This window comes from Bombus impatiens, unplaced genomic scaffold, assembly GCF_000188095.3.
Source record: "Bombus impatiens unplaced genomic scaffold, BIMP_2.2 scf_0135, whole genome shotgun sequence".
NCBI classification, from domain to species: Eukaryota; Metazoa; Arthropoda; class Insecta; order Hymenoptera; family Apidae; genus Bombus; species Bombus impatiens.
This window is the reverse complement of record NT_176554.1, coordinates 2389300-2416137: the sequence shown is the minus strand read 5'-3', so window position 1 is coordinate 2416137 and position 26838 is coordinate 2389300. Positions and strand designations below refer to the sequence as shown.

Sequence of the window (26838 nt, the reverse complement as noted above, 5' to 3'; positions counted from 1 at the left end):
GTGAAAAAGGAGAAAAGAACTGAAAACCCGGGAAATATGAGAAAGGAAGGGACGATAGGGCCGTAATGGAGTCTCCTACGGTAGAAAGAGATCGACGGTCGAGAAGTTCGGAAGCAGCGCTGCTGGTCTGTCGGCCATCTAGGGAGAATCGAAGAAAACTGCAAAGTGGTCTTTCCAGTGGGGACCTCGTGTATACTATACGCGTATGGGGTTCAAAAGAACGAACCACGGTAGTGGGGAGGTTGTACGACGAGCGACGGTGCCTCAGTGTTCTCGCGGCAGTCGAGACGCATGTGCGTTATGTAATGTGAAGTTGTTGTTTGTGTTTCCAACCTAACCTAATATACATCGAAACCCACGTTGCTTTTTTCCCTTTTCTCCCTACTTGCCATAAAACGTTGACGCTCGTTACTTAAATCGCAAATTGCGAATTGAAAGAGCGCATCTTTTACGAAAAGTTTCGCGTCCAAATCTTCGAACGCGAGATCAGACCTCTTCTCGATAATCCGGAGCTCGAAACGTATCACAGGACGACTTTATCATGTGGAGGACAGAAGAGAAGGATATGTCGGTAGAATCCATGGATACGTGATTGGTTACCTCCCCTCGAAATCTGTGTAAGTGTATACGCATACGTATAGATTGTATGGTTTAACTTGACCACTTTACGAGCGACGCGAGTATATATTATTATTTGTCGCGCGTTAATCGTCCCGGTTAACGGCTCGTCTATTCGGGTCTCGTCCTCTCCAATGTCGTTCTTACCGTAGAAAGTATAGACTGCGGTATAACTGCATCTTACCATGGAACAACCATGTAAACATCTAAATACTATGCAAATGAAATAAAAAAGCCTCTGTAGGATATTTGCTTCTTATTTTCATTCGATATCTCAATTCGATATCTCAATTCGATCCTCAATCGATATTGAGGATTGTGCCAGAATGATGTTAATTGGTTAAAAAAAATGAACAACATGATTTATGGTCTTTGTCGGTCAAGTTTTTTTCGAATTTTCCAGTTTATCGGTATTTTTTGAAATGGCAGTGTTGTACATATTTTTTATGTATTAGTCGATCCATAGTTGTGATTTGTACAGTGTGTACACTCTGCGACGAGGAGTATGTTGCACGCAAGATTGCTTAAGTACTCGTTTCGCGTTTTTCTCTACGATCAGTATGACGTACACCGGTATAATTACTTTTCGATGATTCGAGATTAACCTAGACTTGCCTATTACGTACTTTAGGAAGCACGCATGAATGATCGCAGATAAATTTTTCTATCTACTTTGCGACATTTTTTAGTTTAATAAGCATGCGACAGAAACGAGAAATCACGCGTGTACCAGTAACGAGTATTTCGTAGTTCCCTCAAATAAAAAATCTCTCCCAGTGATGGAAAATGGCTCGAAAAACGCTGTACAGTTGAAAGCCGGGAAAAAGCTTGGAAACAAATTATGCGATTTCAGAGTACCGGACATAAACACGATACGACGAGACGAGACGAAATTGAAAGAAAAGAGGAGAAAGAGAAGGAAGAAGGAGGGAAAATTGTGTTGGATCCGAAAGCCAGAGGAAATTCATATGTGTGGCGCGCACAAGAGAGCGTCGCTGTCCACTCACGACATGAATTATTTATTTATCGAACCGCTTGTTGTTTTTTAATTTTCGTTACGAAAGCGATCGTGAAATAAGAAGAAGGATAGAATTATAATAGTAATCGTAGCAAAAATTTCTTCGTCTGTTTCTCTATTTTATTCATTTAGATTAATTCGTTACCGTAGAAAAAATACAAAATGCATACAAGCTTGTATAGAAATAAAAATACATATTGCGGGAATTTTGCACAAGTTTAGAGACGAAAGACGCGTTTACAAAAATTGAAGAATGCGAGATGTATTTCCAGCATAAGAGAAATCGAACGCCGACCTGATTTCTTGCGAGAAGAAAATCGAGGAAAAATTCCACGTTAACACGCGTTCGATAGATTCGAACGAATCGTGGTACATGGAACGCGCGTCGAACGCAGCTTCTCGATTCGATGGGTTTTTTCGAGGTCGAAGAAACAGAGAGGTAGTTTACGAGGCATTTTAACGATTCGTTGCATCTCTCGTCACGCATTGCCCATGAAACGCACGCGAGTCGTGTCGTTTCGTTTCTTTCGGTCACGTACGACGCGTTGGGTCCTTGTTTCTGATAATGTTTTGTCCTGGCTCGCCTACCAACGACTAGGCTCTCTCGGTAATTTGACGATATAATTGAAGAGGAATGATTTTCCTTGCCGTTTATCGAATCCTGTTTGCGAAAGTTAACGCTGACAATAGATAAGACTTGTGTTTCTTCTAATGGAAACATCTCGATCACTTCGGAGAAATCATTACATAAACGTACGATTAATCCAAAGCGTATAGCTGCACATGTCAATTTAAATTCACGGTATATGCAAGCGAAACGAAGGCGATTCTATCGCACGACGTAAGATGAAAATCATAAGATAAGAAGATTGCGTTGGTAGATTCATTTACGAGAAAATCGAATTCGAAAACTTGTCGAGTACACGTAAATTTGCTTTAATCTCCAGCCAGACAGTATTAATCGATAGAAGATTATTCTACGTGCAAAAATCTATGAGGATATTTAAAACGTAACATAGAAAACTGTCATTCGTATATTATGTGTGTTTTCATTTTGAAATTCGTTGGAAAAATTTGTAGCCGGTGTATATAGAAGCTAAAAATTAGTATAGAATGCTGGTTTTAACTCCCGATCAGTCAGAGTCAACGTTAAAAGACGTTTCAATTAATTTACATCCTCCAATACCGTTTCTATCTGTTAATGAAAAACGATATACCGGTTAATAATAATAATAATAATAATGGTTACGAAGGAGAATTTTAAAGATTTGCTAAATATCCGATCCTCGAGAATTAAACGTTTTATTATACTCGATTTCCGTCTTATCTCGAGCCATGGTATCTCCTGGACTTGACGCGTAGCACGTGAGTTTAGGCTCACGGTGTACAACTACACCGTAAATATACTCTTGGAAGTTTAAAATATACATTCAACCCTCGAGATTATCGAGTTTGTCCAAAGGTTTCGAAGCACGTAGACTCGTTGACGAATGGAAAAAGGGCAAAGGTTCCTTCGTTTGAAACGAAGCGAAGGTGCGGGTGAGAATCTCCGTTTTCGCGGCAGGGTTCCCACTCGTTTTGGATGGTCAAACGGATCGGAGCAACTTCTCCTCACGCGGACCGAAACAACGATCCGTATAAGGAGCTGGCCCACTACCTCTCTCGTGCTCGTTCGTTCGACGTCCGGTCGAACACACACACACACGGTACTCTTGCGAATCGTTTCTCTGCGAGTAAAAGCTATCCACTTGGGTTCCGTGTCGTCTGCCGTCTTGTCTCGTTTCTTCTCGTGCTGTTTAGTATCAAGTGAGATTGGTTCGCCATGTATCCGCTCTAAATTACGATTCGAATCTTCAGGTCCGCGTTCCGTACACGCTCGAAATCGCACTTTCTCGCCTGCGGCAAGGCAGCGCCAATGGTCACCTTGCTGGTGTTTAATTGTATATACGTAAGCTGATTTAACACGTCGACGTTGACCATAGCGTCAGAAGGAAATTCTGTTAAGCAGGGATTGGCTTTCATAAATTTCATAAGTTTGATAAATGTAAGGATTTATGGCTAGCCTGTTTAGCATCGAGACATTTTTTTTTTTCGATAGTGGAGAAAATTTCTGGTTTTGTTAATTATGTTGTCTGGTAATATAGTTACATATATCTCGTATAGCAGTGTTAGGTAGTTTGATACGCATTCATCTACGTACACTCGTCGACTAATGCGAGAAGAAGAAAGTGGCTTGTCGCGATTAGAATAGTATTGTTTATTAGTTGTAACTAGAAATATCGCTATTATTTTAATTTTATGTCCTAATTCATTTATGCAGCAGGGATTAACTAGTTATTGGTAAAGTTAATCTTAGATTTGAATGCATTATATTCCTTTCGCATAGACATCAGAGAATATGTCGTTATTGATTGCTACAGAATATTTGGCCCGCGATTAAAAAAAAATTCGAGTCTGAAAGAGATATCACAGCGAAGCTCGTAAAAGATTGAAGAAAGACGTTAAATATAAAACGTCATTGCGTATAACGCAATTAATGTCTAAGTTCTGTTTGGATTGAAATTGAAAGTATGTATTTTTCCGTATCTGATATTGGAAATGCAGAAAGTGTCGAAGATAAAGAAGTAAACGAGAAACTTTCTGGAAAAAGTACCAATAAAACGAAATGGTGAGTAGACTCAATTACTTTGGAAGCTTTGCTTTCGGTTATTTCGTAACAGCTATCTGTATATAAATCTGTAATTGTAGTAATCCTTATACAACTTGAACCGAAACACGAAAATATTTTAAAAATATCCAAAATATACTCTTTATAGTATCCAACGAATGGAATGAATCCCTGTTTAGGTTCTTCTATTCTTTTATCTACGTTTATAAAAATACGAATTCCAACAAATACCATCCGCAATTTATCATACAGCTATAGACTCTTTTTTTAGAAAGTGCGTCAGTTATTTTTTAATTCTCTTATTCCTAATTTTTCCTCATTTTTGTCAGTCACCAAAGCTGTAAAAAAATCTTCGGTTAATCAAAGATTGAGTTAAGTTAAGAGTTTCGTAATGGAAACAAGCGTCTGTAGTGAGACATTAACAGAAATCCTGACGAAAAACAGGTGAGGTGATCGCGTGACAGAGCTGTCATCCAAATGAACCACCTTGACGCCAACTCGACCGATTTCTTTCAAAGCTCTCACCCTCTATGAGAGAGAGAGAGAGCGAGAGAGAGAGAGAGAAAGAGACGGAACAGACGAAGCAGCAGAAGGCAAAAGATCGTTGGAGAGGAGTGGTTGGTTGCCGTGAATGGCTTCTTTGTCGAGTTCCTCTGCTACGCGACTCTTCAACCAGAAGGAAGAACAAAACTTTTCTTCTGTCGAGTTGATGAAGCTTTCACGAAGTTTTCAACGTACTACGAGCCCGATATCTGCCTTTGCGCGACATTACACATAATTTGCCTTTATCGTTCTCCCTTGACCGTTCTATCGATGATTTCCCGATAAGCCGTGACTTGACTCGATAACTCTCCTCGATAAATTTCCTCGGCAGACAGCAATCGAGACAGTAGAATGCTGTGGAAATTGTAGAGAGAATACGTTTCGATAAACTATTCCGAAAGCGAGGTGCGCAATCCGAGGGAAATTTATCGCATGGCCAGACTGTTTGACGCCGCTTTCCATTTATCGATCCGAGGAGACGATGGTTAGTTCACAATATGTTTTTATTCGTTTTATATCTTGTGTTCGTGTTGCAATGCTGCGAGATATTATAAGATGAAGTTTCCATAAATCGCGCTCCATTTTTTATTCCTCGAACGTCGATTAGCTGAGCTCTTGTCAAACTAGACTAAACTCGTCAAACCGAACCATTCTACGATAGACAGTTGTTATACATAAAAACCAGCGATGAGAAACGCGAACAATCACATTTCTCGATTTTTCGAAGTCATTTTTATTATTCGATACGTTGTAAAGTAACTCCATATCGGAACTGACGACAGTTTTGCTGAACGTTTCTCAGAAAACATTGTGAATAATTTATCTCCTATCTTCGAAACACGTACGTACATTTCTGAATCTATCGACTGATTTCTTTCTCCGACTGTTTCGTATTATATATACTTCTTTTTAGCTGTCAAATGATACAATAGCGAAAAAACCGATAGAAATGGACGTATTATTCTTCTTGCGTGTCATCTTCCTACAGTATCGTTTCTTTAATCATATAGGTCATCCCTACTACGCGTTCTGTTTTTACAATAAATTCCCAAAATATAGAACGAACGTAAGATAGCGAATTGTAAATTTCGACCGACATTTTCTAATTTATCGCGTCTCGATTTATCCGGGCTATCTCGGTTTCAGCGAAGCCGATCGTCGATCGAAGTCTCGCTATATTTCGCTCGAAAAATCATGTATTTTTGGTAGAAATCGCATTCGATTGCTTCGGTACGGTATCAACGAGAAGCTGTATACGTTCTTTCGCACGACACGCGATGGTGGTAACCGCAACCGTGTAGAGGTCGAGTCGATAGCACGCCCTCGTGTTATCTGCAGTGTTAAGCGAACGACCGATCGTCGAACCACCTGTTTCCACTCAATCTCAGAGAGCCACCACCCTGAATGTTGAATCACGATAACGGAGAAAATCTTAAAAATCAGATGCGACATGATAATGGCAAGGTGTGTGAAATCAAACGAAATACAGTGGCTACGGAAAACGTTGGTGTGTACCTTTCTTCTTCAACGAAGATACTACGCATCATTTTCATAACATGGGACTTTTGCAGCGATATAAAATCTAATAAGCAGTACATATGCAAATATAATTTAAAGCAGCGCTTTTTAAACCTTTTCCATTCTCCATTTTGCCCGGGAAAATTTTACGGGACCGCAGTTACATACATAAAAAGGTAGTCTTTTCAATCGTCAATGACGAAGATGTCGTTTTGCGATAGATCAGTGCGTTTAAGGCCATTTTCATCCTAATTTCAGACGGAGACTCGTTTATACGATTTTTTAGAAAGCTAGTGTTTTATACGTATATGGATATCAATAACTCGATGAATTCTACACACTTCTCACCCCATATGCGATCACGATACGTACTTTTAAGAAGCCCTGATTTAGACTGCACATTTTTATGCAATTTCCTACTTTTATTAACGTAATTAAAGAAATGCAACCTACGTAAACATTTATTTCTCCCATTAAATATCGTGAAAAGTATTTGGAATATTTTTCATATTATGTGCATTTCTGCGTATTGAAATTTTCCATAAATACGGATTCTTATCCGTAGTCCGGTTACAATAAATACAACAGTAGCGAGTGCAAGTAAAAAAACCATAGAAACGAAACGAGATTTCCAAGGAATCCGCGGCTGTAAGGTCAAAATTGGAATTAAAATTGGAAATTGAGATCGCGGTCTCGGCCGTGGCCACTGAGATGCCGATCTCGGAGGAGAGCGCTCCGACGATGCGGCAGCCTCCGTCGAGGTAAGTCGCGACCGTGTTACCATGTTTGGCGACCCGCTCCCATAAAATTTCTCGCAAGCCGGTCGCGCGCGCGTCCGACTACACGCAGCTATGTACGCTTCGCTCCTCCGACTAGCAACCTACTCTACTACCGGCTCGAGATAAATCGCGTCCGAGTAACGCGCTCGTGCGAGTGCGCTAGCCACCGCGAGCTTCTATCCGTGGTACTAGGAAACAAGACGGTTCCAGCGAGAGAAAGAGACGAACGAACTGTGCACGAGCCACACCCTGCGAGAAGAGTCTCTGGAAAATCGGCAGAGTAAAACGCATCACGGATTGAGGCGAACAGAGATTGATGCGCCACGTGCTGCGTCGTGTACACGTTCTAGTCTTTGCTCTTCTTTGCTCTTCTTTGCGATTCCTCGAGGATGGTTCGAAGAGAGAAATAGGCACGATAGTAGCGATCGTTCGATCTTGAACTGCTGCGGCGAAATAGAAATACATTAATTTTCTAGCAAAATTCCGAAGCATCTCGTTGAAAAATTGTAATCTCGACTTATAGCTTAGCACCGTTTACGTTGCGTGTTATTTTTGGAGCTAAATCGAGCCTCTCAGACGCCGAACAGATCAACTCCGCTTTTTATGTAGTTATCGATTTCACATTATCCAGACACATCGTTACGTAATATCCGTCGTCTGGAAAAAGAGATCCTGTTTCCGAAGAATTTTCTCTATATTAATATTTCTGTAAATTTTAAGAGCTAGAGCCTGTAGTTGTCGTCTTTTTCTGGATTCCAATTTATGAAGTTAACGAGCATGTCCTTTCTCTGTATTAATATTTCTGTAAATTTTAAAAGCTAGAGCCTGCAATTGTCGTCTTTTTCTGGATTCCAATTTATAAAGTTAACGAGCATATGTTCGAAGCGACTGAATCGCGACAATGTTTGTTACGACAGAGATACTTAACATGGCCCATACCGTCTTTCTCGCGAAACAGATTGCGATTTTATTCCAGGAATATTCTCTAAGCTTGTTGCGTATTCGCTATCTATATCAATAAGTTTAGACTACGCTTCTAGTTCGAAATGCTGATAGTGTGACGAGACTGTGTATGTATAGTGGTTCAAAGCGAAACAATTGATTGGATCAATCTAACTTATTTTAATAAGGCTTCGGCTATACTCGACGTCATAGGTACTGGTTTGGATCGGATAGGAAAGTGCGATTGGATGGAAACTGATTCGAAGAAAGCACTATAACTGAGCGCAGAATTATTGTGTATATTAGGAAAAACGGGAAATTTAGAAGGGAACTTGGTGGGACTTTAGGGTTTAGGGAATCACTGTAAACAACAGCTACGAATCGAAAATAAGCTTCTAATCTCTTAAAAACTCGAGCGCGCTTATCGCCTCCATTCGACCGTCGTTATCTCGAAGGTAATCGGAAGAAAAACGAGGCATCTCGTGTGCGATACGAAAGCTCCGGTTGCACCGACTAACGGTGCTCGTCACAGACATTCCGGCCATACATACCTAAGCATACGTTTGAGAAAGACAGGACAACACGGCATGACAGCACAGTATAGCGCGTCTTTTTCTCGTCACGCGCGCATAATCGATCGATCAAGTACGCTTCCGCTGAACGGACCAGGAACTCAAGAAGGACGTCGATCTATGAATCTATACTCGCTTCTCGCAATGTCTATTCTTCTTTATCTTTATATTTCTTTCCTCCTTGAGGCATTTTTTCAAGTTTCTTTATCTTTATCGTTCGATTGAATCATTTCAAATCACTTTTTTCCACGTTGTTGAATCTCTTTGATTCTTCCATGTTATACAAGTTGCGCGATTTCAAGTCATCCGTTTGATCAAATCGCTTGAATTCGCGCAGCTGGTATAATATGAAAGAATCTTCGACAACGTGGAAAACCTTTTTCTCATCTTCTCCCTTGGACGTCATTTCCTGATAAACCGAGCTCGTTGATCGGAGATAGGCGACGACACGTTAAGTCTTCGCTCGACGTATCTCTTCTACGCGATAATTAAAGTTTACGTTTATTTATTCGACGCCGGTTATCTGACGCGAGCAAATAAAAAATATAGAGCTGGAAATGGAACGATATACATCGAAAATGTCACGAATTTGATGTCTCGTAGATACGAATTGAGCACAGTTGAATCTCGTTTATTTGCACGAAATATACAAAATACAAGATCGAGTAAAATCAGAAAAGTAAAATCAACTGACGACTCGATCCTTACGATTAAATGAGATAGATCTAAACAACGATCTAGTTAACTGGTTAAGTACCAATCGCAACGAGTTTCATTAATGCCGCAACTCGTAACTTGGGTTTATACGGAAGAATGAAAGCTTAGCTTCGTACGTTCCCAACGAGCATTCCATATTTAATACATTCCATATCGTTCCGTAGTGCTACCTTCTTCGATCTCGAAACCGTTCGACGTACCGTACGTATGTAGGTACATGCATACGCGTGTTCGGGACAAATACGGTAACTTTGGTGCTCCTCGTTGGCCTTATTCGTGTCGATGTCACGGTACACCGTTTCTCCTCTAATATATCTCGATGTATCCACCTCTCTGTCTCCGCCTCCAATTTTATAAGTGTCCAAACGATCGATCATAATACACGGAGGACTGGAAGGGACGACAACGATAAAATAGCGAAGCGACGATACGAGTAACAAAAATTGTCCGCCGCGATATTTATATTCGAAGAAAGCACCGTATCCTGTTTAGGGTTTCTCGAGACCACCGTGACGTTCGTACCACCCTAGTATCGCGCAAGCAACCATGGACTTTTAAAAAGTTTACCCTACCGAGACCACCGCAACGTCGACCGGAATATTTTATCGTCGATCAGCAGGAAGGGGATACTCGGAAGAAGAGTCCGGAATTTCGTGGCTCTGTTCTTCCAACTACGCGTCGTGTCGCGTATCCCTCGTGCTATTAATTTGAATCGTTGTCTACGCGAATTTCCACGCGAAGCTTCCTCGAGAATTTCCACCTGTTGCGATCGAATTTTCTCCATTTCGATAATATCAATCCATTGCGTCCATTGCGCTACTTTATACATATACAGTAGGGCCTTCTGTAACGCGAAATATACGTTCCGGGTTACAGGGTTTTCGCGTTGTACGAATCCAAGGGCGCGAAGAACTATAACTAAATAAATATGTATTTTTTGTTAATATTATAAAACACTAAACAATGCCTTCTCATCGCACAAGGGTTAATGCAAAACTCTGCTTCGAGTGAATTCGAAGACGCGTATATTTTTATATCAAAAACGAGTAATTTTCAACAATTTTTAAATTGGCCCGGGGCAGTGGCGCAATTTTTAGTCCCCGTTACAGGGAGTTCGACTGTATCTTCAATCTTTGGGAAATATTTCCATGCGAATCTTGGGCAAATATATCCACGCGAATCTGTGGGAAATAAATCCACGCGAATCTGTGGGAAATAAATCCATGGAAATCTTTGGCAAATATATCCGTGCAAAGTTTCAGGAAGAATTTCCATGCGAACCTCTGCAGAGAATTTCGCAGCACTTTGTTTTCTTATATTTATACCGCATGTTTTCTCTATTTCTCGTCACACTTCCGAAGCAGACAGAGTCTGTATATACACATATCGTAACCACGTGGGTCCGTCGACGTCTCGGGACGCGTCCTCCTTTATCCCGCTATCTATTCATAGACGAGAAAGCGAGCTGTCACCGTGACACGGACGTTCAAAGACAAAGATCGTGCAAAAGAAGAGATGTCGAGTCGTGGCCATTGTCGGGAAACGCGGGGTACATCCAAATAAGCATCTACGGTCGTTCGATAACAGCTTGGTTAGGTGAGAAACGTCGCGATCGATGTCGAATTTGACGCACTGTTACGTAGTTAACGTGATTGCACGTACGCGATCCGATGTTGTTTTCCCTTAAATCAACGCTCTTACGACGTAGCTCTAACACACAGTAGTAGCACATTGCCCAATCGCTCACGGCTTGCAAATATCTGTCACAACTACAAATATAAAGAACCTTTTCATAATTACGTGCAACGAGGGAAACGGAGTTCTGTGATCGTAATCGTAGTTTATTTATTTACGATCGAGGGAAACTCAAACCGGTAAAGAAAGAAAGAAAATTGTATAACATACAAAGTAGTCTATAAAATAAATGACACAGCGAGATGAGAATTGATAGAGATCTAAACTTTAAAATTCGATATTCGTCACAGTGTTGTCCGCAGTTTCGACGCTCGTGTGACGGAACTGTAACTTGGCCTTCCAAACGGGGATCGTTTTTTCTTGTATAAAAAGCCGGACGAACGAAAGTCGAGTATCGATCTGAGGCTGCAGATCAATCGATCATTCGCTGATCACGAGAATAAATGCGATCTGGACGCAAAGAGGTAGTCGATACGGAGACGCAGGTGAGGTCGTCGACCTTGCGCGCGCTCCCGGTCGTCCGCTGTTTGCCGACTTTCGTCCGCGACGCCTTCTCTCCGTATACGCGCGTCCCATGGCGTCCGCGAGGCTTCTCGGCCGCCTTAGGGACACAGCTTTCCCGGCGACGCCGCTCATCGATCATTTCTACGTTTCTGCTGCCAGGTGAGAGAACACTCGAGAGAGGGAAAAGGAGGACAAAGCCCGATCGGGATGGACCGGTGGCCGGTGCGACTCGCGATTCTGGGCACGCTGATCGCGAGCCTACGCGCCACCGACGACTTTCGACGTATCTCCTACGAAGGTAAGAACCGTATTATCGCACTCTTTTTTAAGATTATAGTCCAGTACGCGATAAGAAGACGACTGTACACGTGACTTTTCGCACGTACGACGCGAACGTCGAGTAAACTTGTGCTTCCACCAGAGATTCTTTCTTATCATAGACGATTAGCGCAAGAAAAATCGCGAATGTTTCTTAAGGCTCGATACAGACGAACGACTTTTTCACACGCGTTATCGAGAAAAGAGGAATGTACACGGGGAGATACAACGCTCGCTGCTAGGACCCTCTTGCACAATATTAAACTGATATTGTTGGTAGACTGCGAATGCTTACGCAAACTCACACTTTTCTGCAAACGGTTAATGGAACGGAATGTGAGCAGAAATCTGCTTCATCCATTAAATACCTAGCGCAGCGTCTATTATATACGTTTGATGTTTCACGTCTTTCCGTAATACGCGCGTTTCTGCGTTTTCAAATTTTCTGCAAATGGATATACGCGCACAGCCTGACGGTTTGTCAGGTTTTACGTATCGCAAATTGCGAGACGATAGGAGACCGTTCAGAAGCCACTTTGATCAGTTCTGTAAATAAGCAGATGAGTTGCATAAATAAAGCGGCGATCGTAACGAAAACTATCTTAGAATCTGCTGTTATCTACGCTATCTTAGCGTAACAAATAAGCTCGTAGAAGAAAATAACATTATCGACGATTGAACGTTAATCACGTACTTATCTGGCGAAATCGAAAAACTGATAAATTGATCGATTGATAATAAATCGAAGAAGTTGATCGATGTAGCTTCTGAGGAGCCTAGTTCTTACTCTATACAGATGGCAGCTTTATTTTAGACTTTTTTTACTCCTACACTCTCGATAGTCTTAAATTATACATCCACGTCAGAGTAATTTTGAGAATCTCTGCTCTTGGACGGACGATAGAAAAATTATCACGAACTATCCCACGGATCGCTCAGAGCCGCGAAGTAGTTTGCGCAAGAGTTAGAGAAGACGATCGTCAACTCGTGGGCGTGAAGGCGCGTCGGTCGCGTGGCGATTCGACCGCTTCGAAGTGTCTAGCTCCTTCGCCAATTTATCCATCGTACTATCGACGAGAGAGAGAGAGAGAGAGAGAAACAGAGAGACAGAGATCGAGATGGTGGCAGGGAGAGAGTCGTTGAAAGTTTCGCCGCGATTTCGAGCGATTCGTCTGCGAGGTCCGCGCTCGGTTTCGACTCGACCACGCTGACGCGTAGGCGACGAGCGTGGCACGCGTCGCCACGCGCGCGTATTCTCGCTGCTCCTGCTTCGGCTTCTGCGACGATCTGGCGACACCCGTTTCGAATCCGCGTCCTCTTCTCTTGTAGTTTTCCTCTCTGTCTCTCACCTCTGCGATCGATTCACGGATCTTTACGGATCCTTAGCGCTTTATTACGTCTGTTGTCTCACATAGCATCGCGTTGCATCGTTTTTCCTTTCTCTCATGCGAGGTCGCGGACGCGTAATTTCACGACCTCGAACATCCTCCTACGTTACGGCGTGGAAAACCTTTTTGTCGCGCCTTTGTCGAGTTGCGTCACCGTACGATCGTTGTAACGACGATGACGATGGGTTACGCGTACCGTTGATAACGCGGCCTCTTTTACTCCGTTTTTCACGAAACACGTAAATACGTTTCTGTCGATTTCCGGATTTAAATGCCCCCTCGCGATTAAACGAAAGGATTTTGACGCGTAATGATAATGTTAGAGGTAAAAAGAAAACTGGGTTAAAAAAATGTGTAAAAAAGAATCGTCGCTGATAAGTCGACGAAGTTGTGTATAAAAAGGTAACTGTTGAAACCAGAAATACTTTAATGTCTTTGGTACGTGGATATTACGAGCGACGTATTTAGGATTTTCTCAATGCCCAGCAGCATTCCTTTATCGGGTTTCTGTACATTTCATTTTCATAAACAAGATAGGAAATTTAATATACTTAGATCTAATTTATTACATTCGGGAGAATTACGATCGGCCTGTTTGATATTGATTTGTCTTTAATAACCACTAACTTCGTGATTATATACGTTTATCAGAAAAAAGATATTTCCTATGCATCATAAATTAAATCACCTAATAAATTAAATTCGTTAAAAAAGAGGCAAATGTCCTTTGTATAATAGCGTACACGAACCTGTTTGTCCATCAAACAGGGGCAAACAGTGTTCTCCTGACCGTAGATCGATAGGTGAACGCGGACGACACGATGGAGGGAGGAAAATGCGAGGGAAAAGAAAGAAACTCGTCCTGGGGAGTAAAAGAAGTCTGGAAGAAGGTGGCGCGGGGAGGGTTTGGGTCCGCATGGAAAGGGAAGTGGCAGGGAATGAGAAAGAAAAAGAAAAGGCGGAGAGTGAAGGGAGGATACCCGAGAGGCCTTCGAGATCAGGTTATGCTAACTGGGGCCCGTTCGTCCCACACGTATCTACTTATAAGCGCACGTACGCGGTTACACGGACCCTGTTGTCGTACTTGTGTGCGTAGGAGGCACGCGCGACACAGGCAAACGCGTGCCCGAATACGTGGAAACGCGAGAAGTACGACGAACCGCACGGAGCTACCTTTGCGGAATCGTTTCGCCGCGTCCGCAAAACCGGCTGGAAAACAATAAAACGAAGACAAGGAGAAAGAGCAACGAGAAACAGAGAGAAGAGAAAGCGACAAAGATGCAACTATTATGTATAAAAGAGCATAAGAGCTCATAAAAAATATTCGAACACTCGTAGGGTTATGCGAAACATTTTGAAATTTCATTGATGCTGTAACCAGACCCGACTATTCCCATCCTATTAGGTCATCCGAAATGTTTCTTTCGTTTTATAAGGAAATAATGGATGCATCACATTTTCCGTTTTATATTATTTCGTCGAACTACGTATGATCCATTTTGTTCTATCAAAATAAAGATCGCAACGTTCGACAGATTAGGTTTCGTGTTTTGTACAAAGATGCAACGTCGTAAAAGACGTGTCTGTAAAAGAAAGACGCTTTGCGGACGACCTAATACCAGCAAAGTTTGAAGACATTTAGTGCAAGCGCTATATATTTCGCGGATGTCGCAAAAGTGTGTAAACAGTCGATCATTCGTTCTATCGATAAACAGCAAAATATTACAGTAGGGCACCACCTATTTTATATATATATATATATATATATATATATATATATATATATATGTTTGACACCATTTGTTATATATTTAAGACGATAATTCTTTACATGTTTGCAGCGAACATTTGTGTTGTGTACATTTTGATCGTATACATAGATTGATTCTTTATTTTACCAATATATTCACGATAATCGTATCTCACTAGGGTGCTAATAAAATTTCAGAAAGTTCTATATAACGTACGCGATGTGTACATAAAAGTTTCCTCTGCTAAGTGTGCAAATACTTTCGTTCGTTTTATCTAGAGACGCGTGAATATCTTGAAAATTGTACGCGATAAGGAAAAATGTTTCAGACACATGTTTTACGATATCTAGGGGGTCGTATGATGTCGATATTCATCTTAACCCGCATATATACTTAACTACTAACTTAACCGCACATGTACACAAAGGGAGAGAGGAACGCAAAGCGAGAGAAACTCGCGATATCGCGAATAAAACGCGTCCGCTTTAAGCGATGTTCTCTTCTCGAGCACCGAGACGAGAAAGGCAGAACGAACGCGCCAACATTTACCTACGCGTCGACGATGGCACGAGAGAAGTTTTCCCGCTTGAACAATTTTTCATCGATCGAAGCTCCTCGATATGGGGAACGATACTTTCGATCTAGAGCCCGCATCGAGCACGCAAAAAAAAAACAAACTAGAAAATCTGCTGGCTAGGAAGAAGATGCTCTAGCTCGTCGCTAAACTAGTTTGTCCGGAAGCGAAAAACGACTCCGCTTACATCCTCTCGTTCTCGGAACGTGGAAACGATCGCGATTGCGACGGCGACACACGCGGGACAAGAAGCGGAAGAGCAACATCGATGGAATTCGTTGAAACCAAGAGAACCTCGAGTTTTTCTACGTACTCGAGTCGCGTCTTTTATTCTTCTTCTATTTTCCTCTGTGTGTACAGTCTTCTTCGCTGGACGTTTAAAATCGTATGGATCGCAGGCTTACCAGGGACGCCGTAAGACAAAGTGCAATACGCGCTACTTTCCATTATATCGCATAGTTCGTTAAATAGTTGGATTTCTTCGACTAAAAACTTTACTAAATCGTGACTAGATAGCCGTTCGAATTCCGACATGGGAACGCGGAACAGGGAAATTGCACTTACAGCGATTTAATTATCGTTCCAGATCTGGCGGATGCTAGCCAGTTCCAGCGAGAGGGAGTCACCACGTATTCTCAACTTCTGTTCGACGTCGCTAGACAGCAGGTCGTCGTCGGCGCTCGGTACGTATGTCGTAACTGGATGTCATATAACGAACGATATAATTGTAAAGTAAAGCGTTAATTCTTCGAGTAAACGCACGATCGTACACGGAAACGCGTTCGCGAACGTGTCGCGAATGCGGAAAATCGAAACCGACCGCGAGATCGACATGCGATTTGGCTATCCGCCGAGCCATCAACCGGTTATTTTTCTCGACGACCGAGAAGCGACCGAGCTCCTCCGAGGATCGGGATAGCGTCTTGGCCGCTCGCCAAATTGTTTGTCTTTCACTCGACTCACAAAAATACGTTTTTCACCGAACTCCAACCGATTCTCGAGAGTCTCTAGTGTCATTGGAATGGGAATTAACGAGACTAAAAGCTTCACGATGATTTCATGGATGGGATACAGGTAGCACACAGTGATATACGCACAGCTCCCTGTGGAGGTATTAGATCATTTAAGATAATGTTACCTTAATGGCAATTATGTAATCGTATATCTAATTGACTGTGAAATCATGGAACATTCTATGTATTATTTATATGTACACTTCCAACCATCAACGTCAAGACGCTTATGTTCCCTACGTCCATTGAGAAACCGTAAGAGATTTTACTTCGTTCGGTGTTTTACATTAGAAGACACGAACGAAGTAACAGATTTATAATAAAATACTTGGAAGATAAGAAAAAATGAGAAGCGTACAATTTGTACTAAATATCGGCTGACGTTGTGAAACTTATAATCGACAGCGTATATACGCGATTATCAGACGTGTATTTTCTCTGTATATATACGTGCGTTGCTCCCTATTCGCTATCGCCGCTACGATGCACGAAAAAAAAGAAAAAAAAAAGTAAATAAATAAATCGCTCGTCTGCACCTAAGGGTACAACGAGATAGCTCGGATAGCAGCCGCATTCCAGCTACCCGACCGGCTGCTCGAAATCGTCGAGGAACGCGCGAACGCCGGTGATCGATTTTCGCGATCGAGTACCGATCGAATCGAGCGTGGAAAGGAGCGTACGCCCTCGTGTTACCTTCTATTAATAGAATGCTAGTTATTAACCGCGACCCACGTACGCGCGCGGCCAGCCAGTCGAAGAAACGGTGCATGTACGCTTGTCTCGTTCCTGAAAACAAAAAGAAAAAGAAAAAGACAAGAAAAATGCAGCAAATCCGAGGTCGTTCTCTGACATATTTAAAGCAAACCCAAGAAACATGTGGAAACCAAAGACGGTGAAATCGTCTTGGTAGAATGTGTTCCGAGACGAGTCGCTTTCTCGCGAATTTATCGCGACTTTCGAAGATCGATCGAAGAAAACACGAGCGTGGAAACGCGACCGAGTTGCAGAAATAGCAAGAGGAGGGAAAGGGTGTGCTCTGGTCTAGGTGCGTGCACGCGACACGGCGCCACGATTTGCATTCTTCCAGTTCGATTCCCGTGGTCGACAACCGTGACGTCACTGAGTGGTAAATCACCAAGAGCGTGTCGCACCGAGATCGCGACAGGTATGGCAGAGACGCGTTTTTCTCTTGTCTCGTTGTTAAAACCAGCGGTTCCTTTCTAAGATAGCTAGGACTAGCTTTAGCCGTTGTTGAAACGTTTCTTCGCATCATCTTCTCGTAAATCAGAAATGATCGTGTTTCCAGGACAAAACACGCTTTTCTCGTCTTTCTTCCTGCAGCCTTGTACATCTCGCTCTACCCGAGCCATTTATTATTTTCCTACACAGTTTATTGATTTATCAACCTTGTGGCGATTCTAGAATTCTTTTTATAGCTCGATATCTCTTTAACTCGAAATCTCGAAGAGGACTTTCGGTGTCTCGAAAGAGATTCCTTCACATTTTCCCGGAATTTAAGAAATTTTCCAACCGTAGAAAAATTCGGTTCAGAGAGCTAACTTGCCCGACGAAACGTCATCCTTAACTTTTTATATTTACATTCGCGAAGACTGAGACGTAATTGGAACTGATTTGTTCTTATCAAGCTTTAACTTCTTAATTTCTTAATTATAGAACTTTCTGATTAAGAGATGACCTGGTTAACAGGTTGATAATTAATGGATTCATTCTGAATTTCTGTCACGCACTGCTGCTTCTCTACTTTATGCTCTCCTCGTACGGACATCGAACTCCACTAGACGCGTAACAAACGCGAGTCGTTGGACACAGTTTCGTCGGACGAGAACGAGGTCTCCGAACGATCCATCCTATTCGTTTAACGAACAGGAAGCAATCTGTCTCAATAGGATTGCTCGTGCGTCGTACTCTTGTTCTACTACACTGTTCGTACTCGACCCTCGAGTCGATCATTCGTGTCCTTTCTCGAAATCGCGCGCGTCTCGACCGCGGTGTCCATCGCCTCCGGTTTTCAACCCTCGTCTAATTGATACAGGATTACATCCGATACACGCTACAGCGTTAAAGGTCTCTTTGTCTACGTATTATCGTAGACCGCGCATATTTATGCAAATAAATATTTTTATAGCGTAACAAATGGAAGCTAGAAAATGGTTTTATCGGCAATTATCAGATTGCAGATTTTTGTATAATTTTATGTTTCTGCGAGAATCAAAGAGGTGGAATGTACGTAGTAATTTGTTTCGTTTGCTGAAAATTACGACGCGTACTCGGTTAAGTTTATCATAAATCAGCTGATATACCTGATCTTTGTCCGGATTCTTATATGATTTTTTTAATAAGATGGCTGACGATTTTATGAATTTATTGGCTCTGTAGACATTCTGTAGTCCGTGAAACACCAATTGTCATGCAACGAACTCGTGAAGCTTCTGATATGCCGCACGCTGAAAAGAGAAAGACATCGCTCAGTGGGGAGATAATATCGCGTCGCTATATCGTGGCAGTGATTCTAAACAAAACACGGCCGCGGAAAAGAAGGTCGCTAGTCGCTAGTCGCTGTTGCGTTACTGATATCCGTAAATTGTTTCTAGTTCTTATTTTCGATTCCTGATTTCTTTCGTCAAGTTTCACGCGTCTAACACTTACTCGAAAAACGCTCCTTAAAATGGTAAAAATCTCGTCAAAATCAGTCCATTGGTTCTCGAGATTAGCTCGAACGTACAGACGCTTATCGGGAACTCTGTTTCATACTGTATAATAGATGTATAAAAATCCGCGGTGGAATAATTATTTAGAAGAGAAAAAAATTATTCATCGACTTCGATGAGCCTGCAATGTCTTATCGAGATACAACTTGTCGAACGGTCTTTCCCAACGCGTATAACCGCTACTCTTTAACGAGTTGCGCTGTGAATTCAATTTTACCGACAAATAATTTTCATACAATGCCAGTCTCGTTATATCGTGAAACGTTGCCACATTATATATTCGTCGTATGAATTATTACGAAATACTTTTTTCATAATTTCGAGACATCCAGTTCACGTGTCACATCCGAGTCGATGCGATACATAATCGAAAAGCATGTACCGGCTCGAACGCACGCTGCAACGTAGCGAACATGTTAGAACCTTACAACTCTTCGCTGTTGCGTTAAATAGTCGATTTTGTATTTTTATATACGGAAAGTAAAAGGAGTGAAATACAATGTCGAGCCTAAGTTGACGCGAGATCGCAAAGGGTTAATCGGCCCGTGTTCGATACTCAGCCCGATCGCGGAGCCGCTTCGCTCGACTAACGATCGCTTTTGGTGCGACTGTCGCGCGCGTAGTCGCGCATAGTTGCGGCGTGCGCCCACGTAGGCGCCGTTTATGCTTCGTTGCGAGTTTTCTACGGCGTGATTGCGCGATCCGCACGCTCTCACCATGCCGCCGCTTGCGAGCCACGGCTTTTTACACGCGTCGCGACCCACGCGTACTTTAAGCCGAGACTTTTAGACTCGCCGAGCCAAACGAAAACGAATCGTTGCGATTCCAGAGATAACCTGTACCGGCTGACGTTAACCTCGTTGACGCCGCTCGAACACGCCTCCTGGCCAGCGCCAGAAGATAAGAGCAACACCTGCCAGAACAAGGGTCAAAGCGTCGAAGACTGTCGCAACTATGTGAAGGTTCTACTCACCAATGGAAAGAGCCTGTTCACTTGCGGCACGTACGCGTTCAGCCCTTGGTGCACGTGGAGAGAGGTAAGTAACCATACGAAGTAGAGAAAGCGCAGGAGATTATGAGCATATTAGGTGGAAACGATATACTAAACTAGATCGCGAACGTTGATGCGTTTATGGAAAAGTCGAAGATGGAAAAATGCGAAGGATCCATATTACGCTATGTATGGGAGATGTAAAATTTAGCGAATGACGCGAATGTTCGCTTAGATTCTTAGATTCTTTGGTTAATTTGCATAAACATCCGTAGTCTAGATATATCGCAGCTATAAATTAACGCGCGACACCCATTGATATACGTAGCTGTATCGAGAATTGCAAAGGAAATTTAAATCTTGCACCTGTTTCGTAGAGGAAATCTAAACCTTCGACTATAAAAGCTATTTGGAGATCGATATATTCTACTTGCAATATTTCGTTCAGACTTTCGTCTTCCGACGTTTCGTGAACATTGCTCGGCGTGCGCCTAAAAACATTGGGGCAGGAATAGAAACGTTTACGGGATGTTAGAACAATTCGTTCAGTTTACTGCTATTATGTTTGCTCGAGATCTTATTGGCAATGATGGTACCGTGTACTATCTTTTCCACACACCTGCGGTACGTAAGAACATGGTCGATTCGATTATTTCACAGATCGAGAACATCAGCAGCGTAACCAGCGAGATGTCGGGCGCGGCAATGTGCCCTTACTCGCCGCGTGCCAACGTAACTGCGTTATTAGCCAGAGGTCCAACAGGTGGATTGTTCACCGGGGCGCCAACCGATTTCTCCGGCGCGGATCCAGCCATATGCAGAACGCTTGCGTCGCCAAATCTTCGAACGCATCAGTACGACTCCAGGTGAGTCGTTTTCCCAATTCTCTACGATATCTGTCGCAACCTCGGTATCTTCAACGTCCGTGGCCGCTTTCAGATGGCTAAACGACCCGCAGTTCGTCGGCAGCTTCGAGACGGAGGATCACGTTTACTTTTTGTTTCGCGAATCAGCCGTCGAGTACATCAATTGCGGCAAGGTAACGCGGTTTAACGATCGATCGACCGAATCGTTGCACAATGATCTGGAAAGCTCTATATTTTATGGTCAAAATTAAAAAAAAAAAGCAAAAGAAAGCCACTCTTTTTGTAGATTTAGTTTTTACAACACAAGATAATTCGACCATTTGCGGTAAATTATTTGAAAAATTTGTATTGTTTTGCACTGTGCAATGGACTCGCCGATCTCGTTTCCTCTTCCTCTCTAACTATCCGACATTCAAAGATCTCTCTGCTTTCGTTGTTTTCAGAAAGTCTACTCGAGAATAGCGAGAGTGTGTAAAAACGATCGCGGGGGTAAAATTATGATGAAAGAGGTTTGGACCACGTTCAGCAAGGCGCGATTAAATTGCTCGCTCCCCGGCGAGTTTCCTTTCTACTACGACGAGATTCAGGGCGCGGTCTATCATCCGGAAGAAGGCATCGTTTACGCGACGTTCACCACGCCCATGTAAGTCCCAGAGTCACTGGATGTGTTACGTCGTAATCGCAATCCGCGTATCATCTCACGTTCGCTTAACATTTCTCCTCATGTCTGTGCCGGTACTCGCTCACGAAGAAACGAGGAAATTGGTATGTACAATTTCCCGAAATTTCTCCCACGAAAGTGTGCAACGATGAAGAGGAAGGTCCGCTTTTCCAGTAATTTTAGTACACCAACGAAAACAGATTCAAAATCGGGATATCTCGTTTTCGAAGTGCTATCAATTTATAATCAACTAATATCGGTAGTAATAAAATTTTACTCTCCCGCGATAAAATGAAATTGTAGCGACAACTTTTGTATTAGGTTGTCCGAAAAGTGTCTTTCTTTTACAGACACGTCTTTTACAACGATGCGTCTTTGTACAAACACGAAACCTAATCTGACGTTGTGATCCTTATTTTGATAGAACAAAATGGACCATACGTAATTCGATAAAATAATATAAAACGGAAAATATTGTGCATCCATTATTTCCTTATAAAACGAAAGAAAGTTTTCGGACCACCTAATAAATTCAATTGTTCGATTTTGCGTACTTCTGATCAGATTTTATCGCGTTGTATCCCCTACCTCGTATCTGCATAAGAATAGAAAGTTTTAGGGCGGTTTTATAGTTGCCAGACGCGGCGTATTTTTTCTTTCTTAGCATACTCTTCTTCTGCTTTCCTTTTTTCGTTTCTTGAATGACGAAGAAGGGGAGAGAGACCGAAACTCGCTAAACTCGACGTGTATTTTTAGCAATGGAATTGCCGGGTCGGCGATATGCGCGTTCAACATGTCCGCGATCACCGCGAGCTTCAACGGACCTTTCAAGCACCAAGAGAATTCGGGCGCTGCCTGGGAAAGGAGGCCGTCTCATCACAATCGTCAAAGATGTGGTTCAAACGCGAACGTCGCTCCTCATCAGATCATAGACAATCAGAGGTACCAGCTGATGGATGACGCGATCCAAAGCACGACGCTGGAGCCATTGCATACCGCTTTACTCGAGAGATTCACCTTGATCGCTCTCGATGTCACGCCAACTAAATTGCACCGCGGTGTCACCGTGCTGTATGTGGCTACTGATGTTGGTTTGATCAAGAAGATCTCAGTTTTACCGCGCACGCAGGAAACTTGTATCGTAGAAGTTTGGGGTCCCTTACCATCTACGCCGATGATCATGCAGTTCTTGAAGGACACGCAGAGTCTGTATGTTGGTACAGAACTCGGTCTATCGAGGTACGCGGTTTGACACAGATTCAAGATAATAATATGCGTCGTTGGGCCCACATTGGTCAGATTCTGTTCGAGAACAAAAGGAATATCGCATTTACAGAATACCCGCTGCCCAGTGCCATAGGCATCGAAGTCGCCAGGCTTGTCTCAATGCTCAGGAGCCATATTGCGGTTGGAACGAACATCTGATGAAATGCGCTCCGGCCCCGAAGCAAAACCATCTTGCCAATCACTGGCATCAAGAAGTCACCAAGTGTCCTGTTCTCACAGATCCTGTGGACGGTGGCTGGAGTGCCTGGAGCTCTTGGTCTCCGTGTCAACACGGCACCACGGATCATGGGCATTCTCATTCGCATGCGCATTTGCACCTCCATGCCGAGACGGTAAGTCAGTGGCACGTTGTCGTTCATGTCGGCGTAATGCACAAATAGATGGCGATAAATCAAAAGCGAATCCTTGCTTTCACCAGGGCTCAGACACTTGTCAATGCCAGACACGAGATTGCAATAACCCGCCTCCGCAGCATGGCGGAGCAACTTGTTCAGGAGCTAAAGTGAGAGTAACCAATTGTACGGTTCATGGCGATTGGACAGCTTGGTCATCCTGGTCAGCGTGCTCACAAACCTGCGGCTTCGCTATGAAAACACGACGACGCACGTGCACGAATCCGGCTCCGGCTTTTGGAGGGCGAGTGTGCGTTGGTCATGATCACGATGACACCGTCTGCATAAATCTTCCACCTTGTCCTACGCCAGCGAAGGTAGCACCGCCGCCACCACAGACGTTTGGTCAGTGGTCATCCTGGAGCGCTTGGAACGCTTGCTCTCGACCTTGCAACGGTGGTAAGCGTGATACGAAGATTTCACCAGCTCTTCTTCTTTAATAAGAATCTCTTGATAAATGATCTCTCGTCTCAATGACTTGTATCCTGTCTCCTAGTGATTGACTTTTAATCGTCTGTTTGACAGGAATACGGATACGAAGAAGAACGTGTGAGAGTCCATCATCGCGAAAACCTCCTACCGTCGAATGCAATGGATGCGACTTTCAAGTAAGAGCAGCACGCACTTGTAACAGCTTCGTGAAATTTCATTTATTCGAACGTGACTCCAATGAAACTCCATTTTATTTAATGCCCGATTAAACGAGCTCTACCGCCCATTGAGTTCATTTAAACGACTTTTAGACAGGATTTGTAATCGTTACACTTTTGCTATCGCGTTTCTCTCAAACAATATATCACCACAATCACGAGCTCGCGTTTTTATCTTCTACAGGTCGAGGAATGCAACTCTCATCAGTGCGTCGAAACGAAAAGATACTCCGGGTGGACCCCATGGCTAGCAGTTAATGGCAGTCTTCAAAGTACAAACATTGGTTACGTAGAAAAACGGTTTCGATTTAGTTGTCGTGCCCAAACTGACGATCCATCCAGCGTCAGGGTGCAACTAGCTAAAGAGGAAGAGCGCTATTGCAGAAACGACGGTTCCTGCCTAAGAGGAAACGCGAATCCAAATCCGTATGGGGATCTCGGAGCAGAAGCCGGCTGGGGAGAATGGTCCGCATGGCGGCCTTGTGATCGACCTTGTGGCGGAGGTTCTCAGCATAGAATGAGGCAATGTGAATCACCACCTTGCGAAGGTCCATCCGTGCAAAACAGGTTGTGCAATGTGCATCCATGTCGGTCGAACCAAGTTGGAATCGCAGGGGCTGGAGGCCAGTGGTCTTGTTGGACCGACTGGTCCGATTGTTCGGTATCGTGTGGCGTTGGCGTCCGTTCCAGAACAAGAGAATGTCTAGGACCGGAGGGTTGCGAAGGTCCAAGGCTAGTTAGAGAGACTTGCGAGATGCCCAGCTGCGAGTCTTTGGCCGGTTGGGATTCATGGTCACGTTGGACGCCTTGTGACGATGATCATCAACAACATAGGAAGAGACAGTGTCTTCAACATGGTAACGGGCTCTGTCAAGGATCCAGCAGAGAGGTGCGCGACTGTTTACCCGATTGCATGGACAATGGTGAGTATGGTCGAACGAAGTCTGACTTATTTAATTAAGATTACCTGTGGAGAACTTTTTCGCAGACGCTGAAGCAAAAATTACTATGTATGCTATATTTAAACGTAATTTTTCAGATATAAATGCCCTAAAATCAAGCGTAGAACGCTCGGGTGTATCTATCGGCGCGGTAGTGGGCAGTTGCGTAGCCGGATTCCTAGTTGGCTTGGCCGTGACCGCGGTCTTAAGCTTCTGTTACCTGAAGCGACGACAGCAACGAATTCCTGGTAGTCCTCACTATATCAGCAAACAAAACTCCTACGTCTCGGTTCCGTTGAAAGATGTGAGTCGACAGTCTAATCGCTATACTATGGATGGACGTATAATACATAAAAGAGATATAAAATATCAATAGTACTTTGTGTCTATGAGAAGTTTGCTAGGCAAAAGGATGCACATCCGATGGATTCTGCATCTTCCCATTTCTGCATAGTACTTGTTACAAGATTTAAGGAATGAAACGCGTATCTACTTAGGTTCCATTTTTTTAGTTATCTTTATTAAACTATGAATTTGAACATCTACAGTCCACTGAACCACGCATGTGTGATATTTTTTTACTAACACGAGGTCTTCTTTCGATCTAGGTAAACGCCAAACGACAGCCTAGTTTTTCCGGTAGTACAAATGGTAACGGAACTCTTCGTGGGAAGAACAATCCAAACGTGAACGGTCTCGGAAGTCCGAAACTGTATCCAAAGAGTCTGGACTACGAGTCTGCCACCTTGAAGCGCAATAGCCATGGCCAACAACACATTCGAGTCGACCCTGATCAAGACAAATACTACTGAACGGGCAGCGTGCAATTAGAAACGAACGAATTTATTTCACTGCCAGATGGCTTCTGCGTTGCGACTAAACGCGAAGACCTGACACGAACACCTACGACAAAGAGACATCGCCATGAAGGCGCACAGCGAGAACAGCGAGCAAGAAATAACGAACGCAACACGACGTGGCTATCATCCGTCTCTCCAACAATTTTGAGCTATGTATGCGAAGCAGTTTAAACGAAGGCAGCTTCCAAATGGACCAAGGAGAGATGCAAACGCGAACAGATCGCCTATACTAGAGATCCAGTGATATTCACCCCGTATTTACTTGTTTACTCAAAACTATAGAGACGATCTCCTCTGGTTTCGCGTTGAACGATTCAGTGCCATCGTTACGTCGCGAACGCGTGCATCGCTTCGTAATCTCGTCAAACATGAGCGACAAAGGACGAGCATAAACGTATCGAAACGTACCTAACTAAACGTGTGTGGATGTGAATATGAGCGCAGCTATGTGTGAGAGATCTTGAAAGAGAGAGAACAGGAGGGTGTGAACGGATGCGTATGTATGCATAAAGATTCGAGTCATGTGATTCGCATATTTTTTATTATTGGCTCACATTGAGTCGCGGTCACGCGTCGACTCGTACTCACGACAAACGATAGTCGAGGAGAGAAGAGGAAAAGGCAACGATCGTCCGTGGTATTGCGTATCGTGATTCGCCGCGAAAGACGATCGAGCTCACGGAAATCAAGATTTAGTCGTGGATTTGATTCGAATCGTTTCGGGTCGACGAGTTACGCGCGGCAAACGAGCGTACAAATGAACGACGTTCCGTGATCAAACGGACTTGAAACGCTTCACCTCGTGTAGTATCCATCACGCGACTGCAATAAAAGGAACGACAA

At 43.3% G+C, this 26838-nt stretch overlaps 1 protein-coding gene and 1 long non-coding RNA gene across 3 annotated transcripts; one reads left to right on the top strand and one right to left on the bottom strand.

The window, feature by feature from the left end:
• The first annotated feature begins 24 nt into the window (after positions 1-24).
• On the top strand, positions 25-26838 carry LOC100741695 (semaphorin-5A). Of its 2 annotated transcripts, none has more exons than XM_012381742.3 (14): positions 25-617; positions 11734-11872; positions 16192-16288; positions 20177-20384; positions 20999-21204; positions 21278-21377; positions 21648-21847; positions 22622-23104; positions 23202-23484; positions 23571-23943; positions 24070-24152; positions 24379-25117; positions 25234-25439; positions 25744-26838. In XM_012381742.3, the coding sequence occupies exons 2-14, from the start codon at positions 11782-11784 to the stop codon at positions 25945-25947; spliced, it is 3273 nt and encodes a 1090-aa protein (XP_012237165.1). In that variant the 5' UTR covers positions 25-617; positions 11734-11781; the 3' UTR covers positions 25948-26838. The 2 variants fall into 2 exon arrangements, with proteins under 2 accessions (XP_012237165.1, XP_012237164.1); XM_012381741.3 differs by lacking the exon at positions 25-617 and adding an exon at positions 4804-5331.
• LOC117151280 lies at positions 18985-21092 on the bottom strand. Its single transcript, XR_004461082.1, has 2 exons — positions 20958-21092; positions 18985-19083 (listed from the first exon to the last, which is right to left on the bottom strand). It is a non-coding gene; the product is annotated as an uncharacterized LOC117151280 (long non-coding RNA).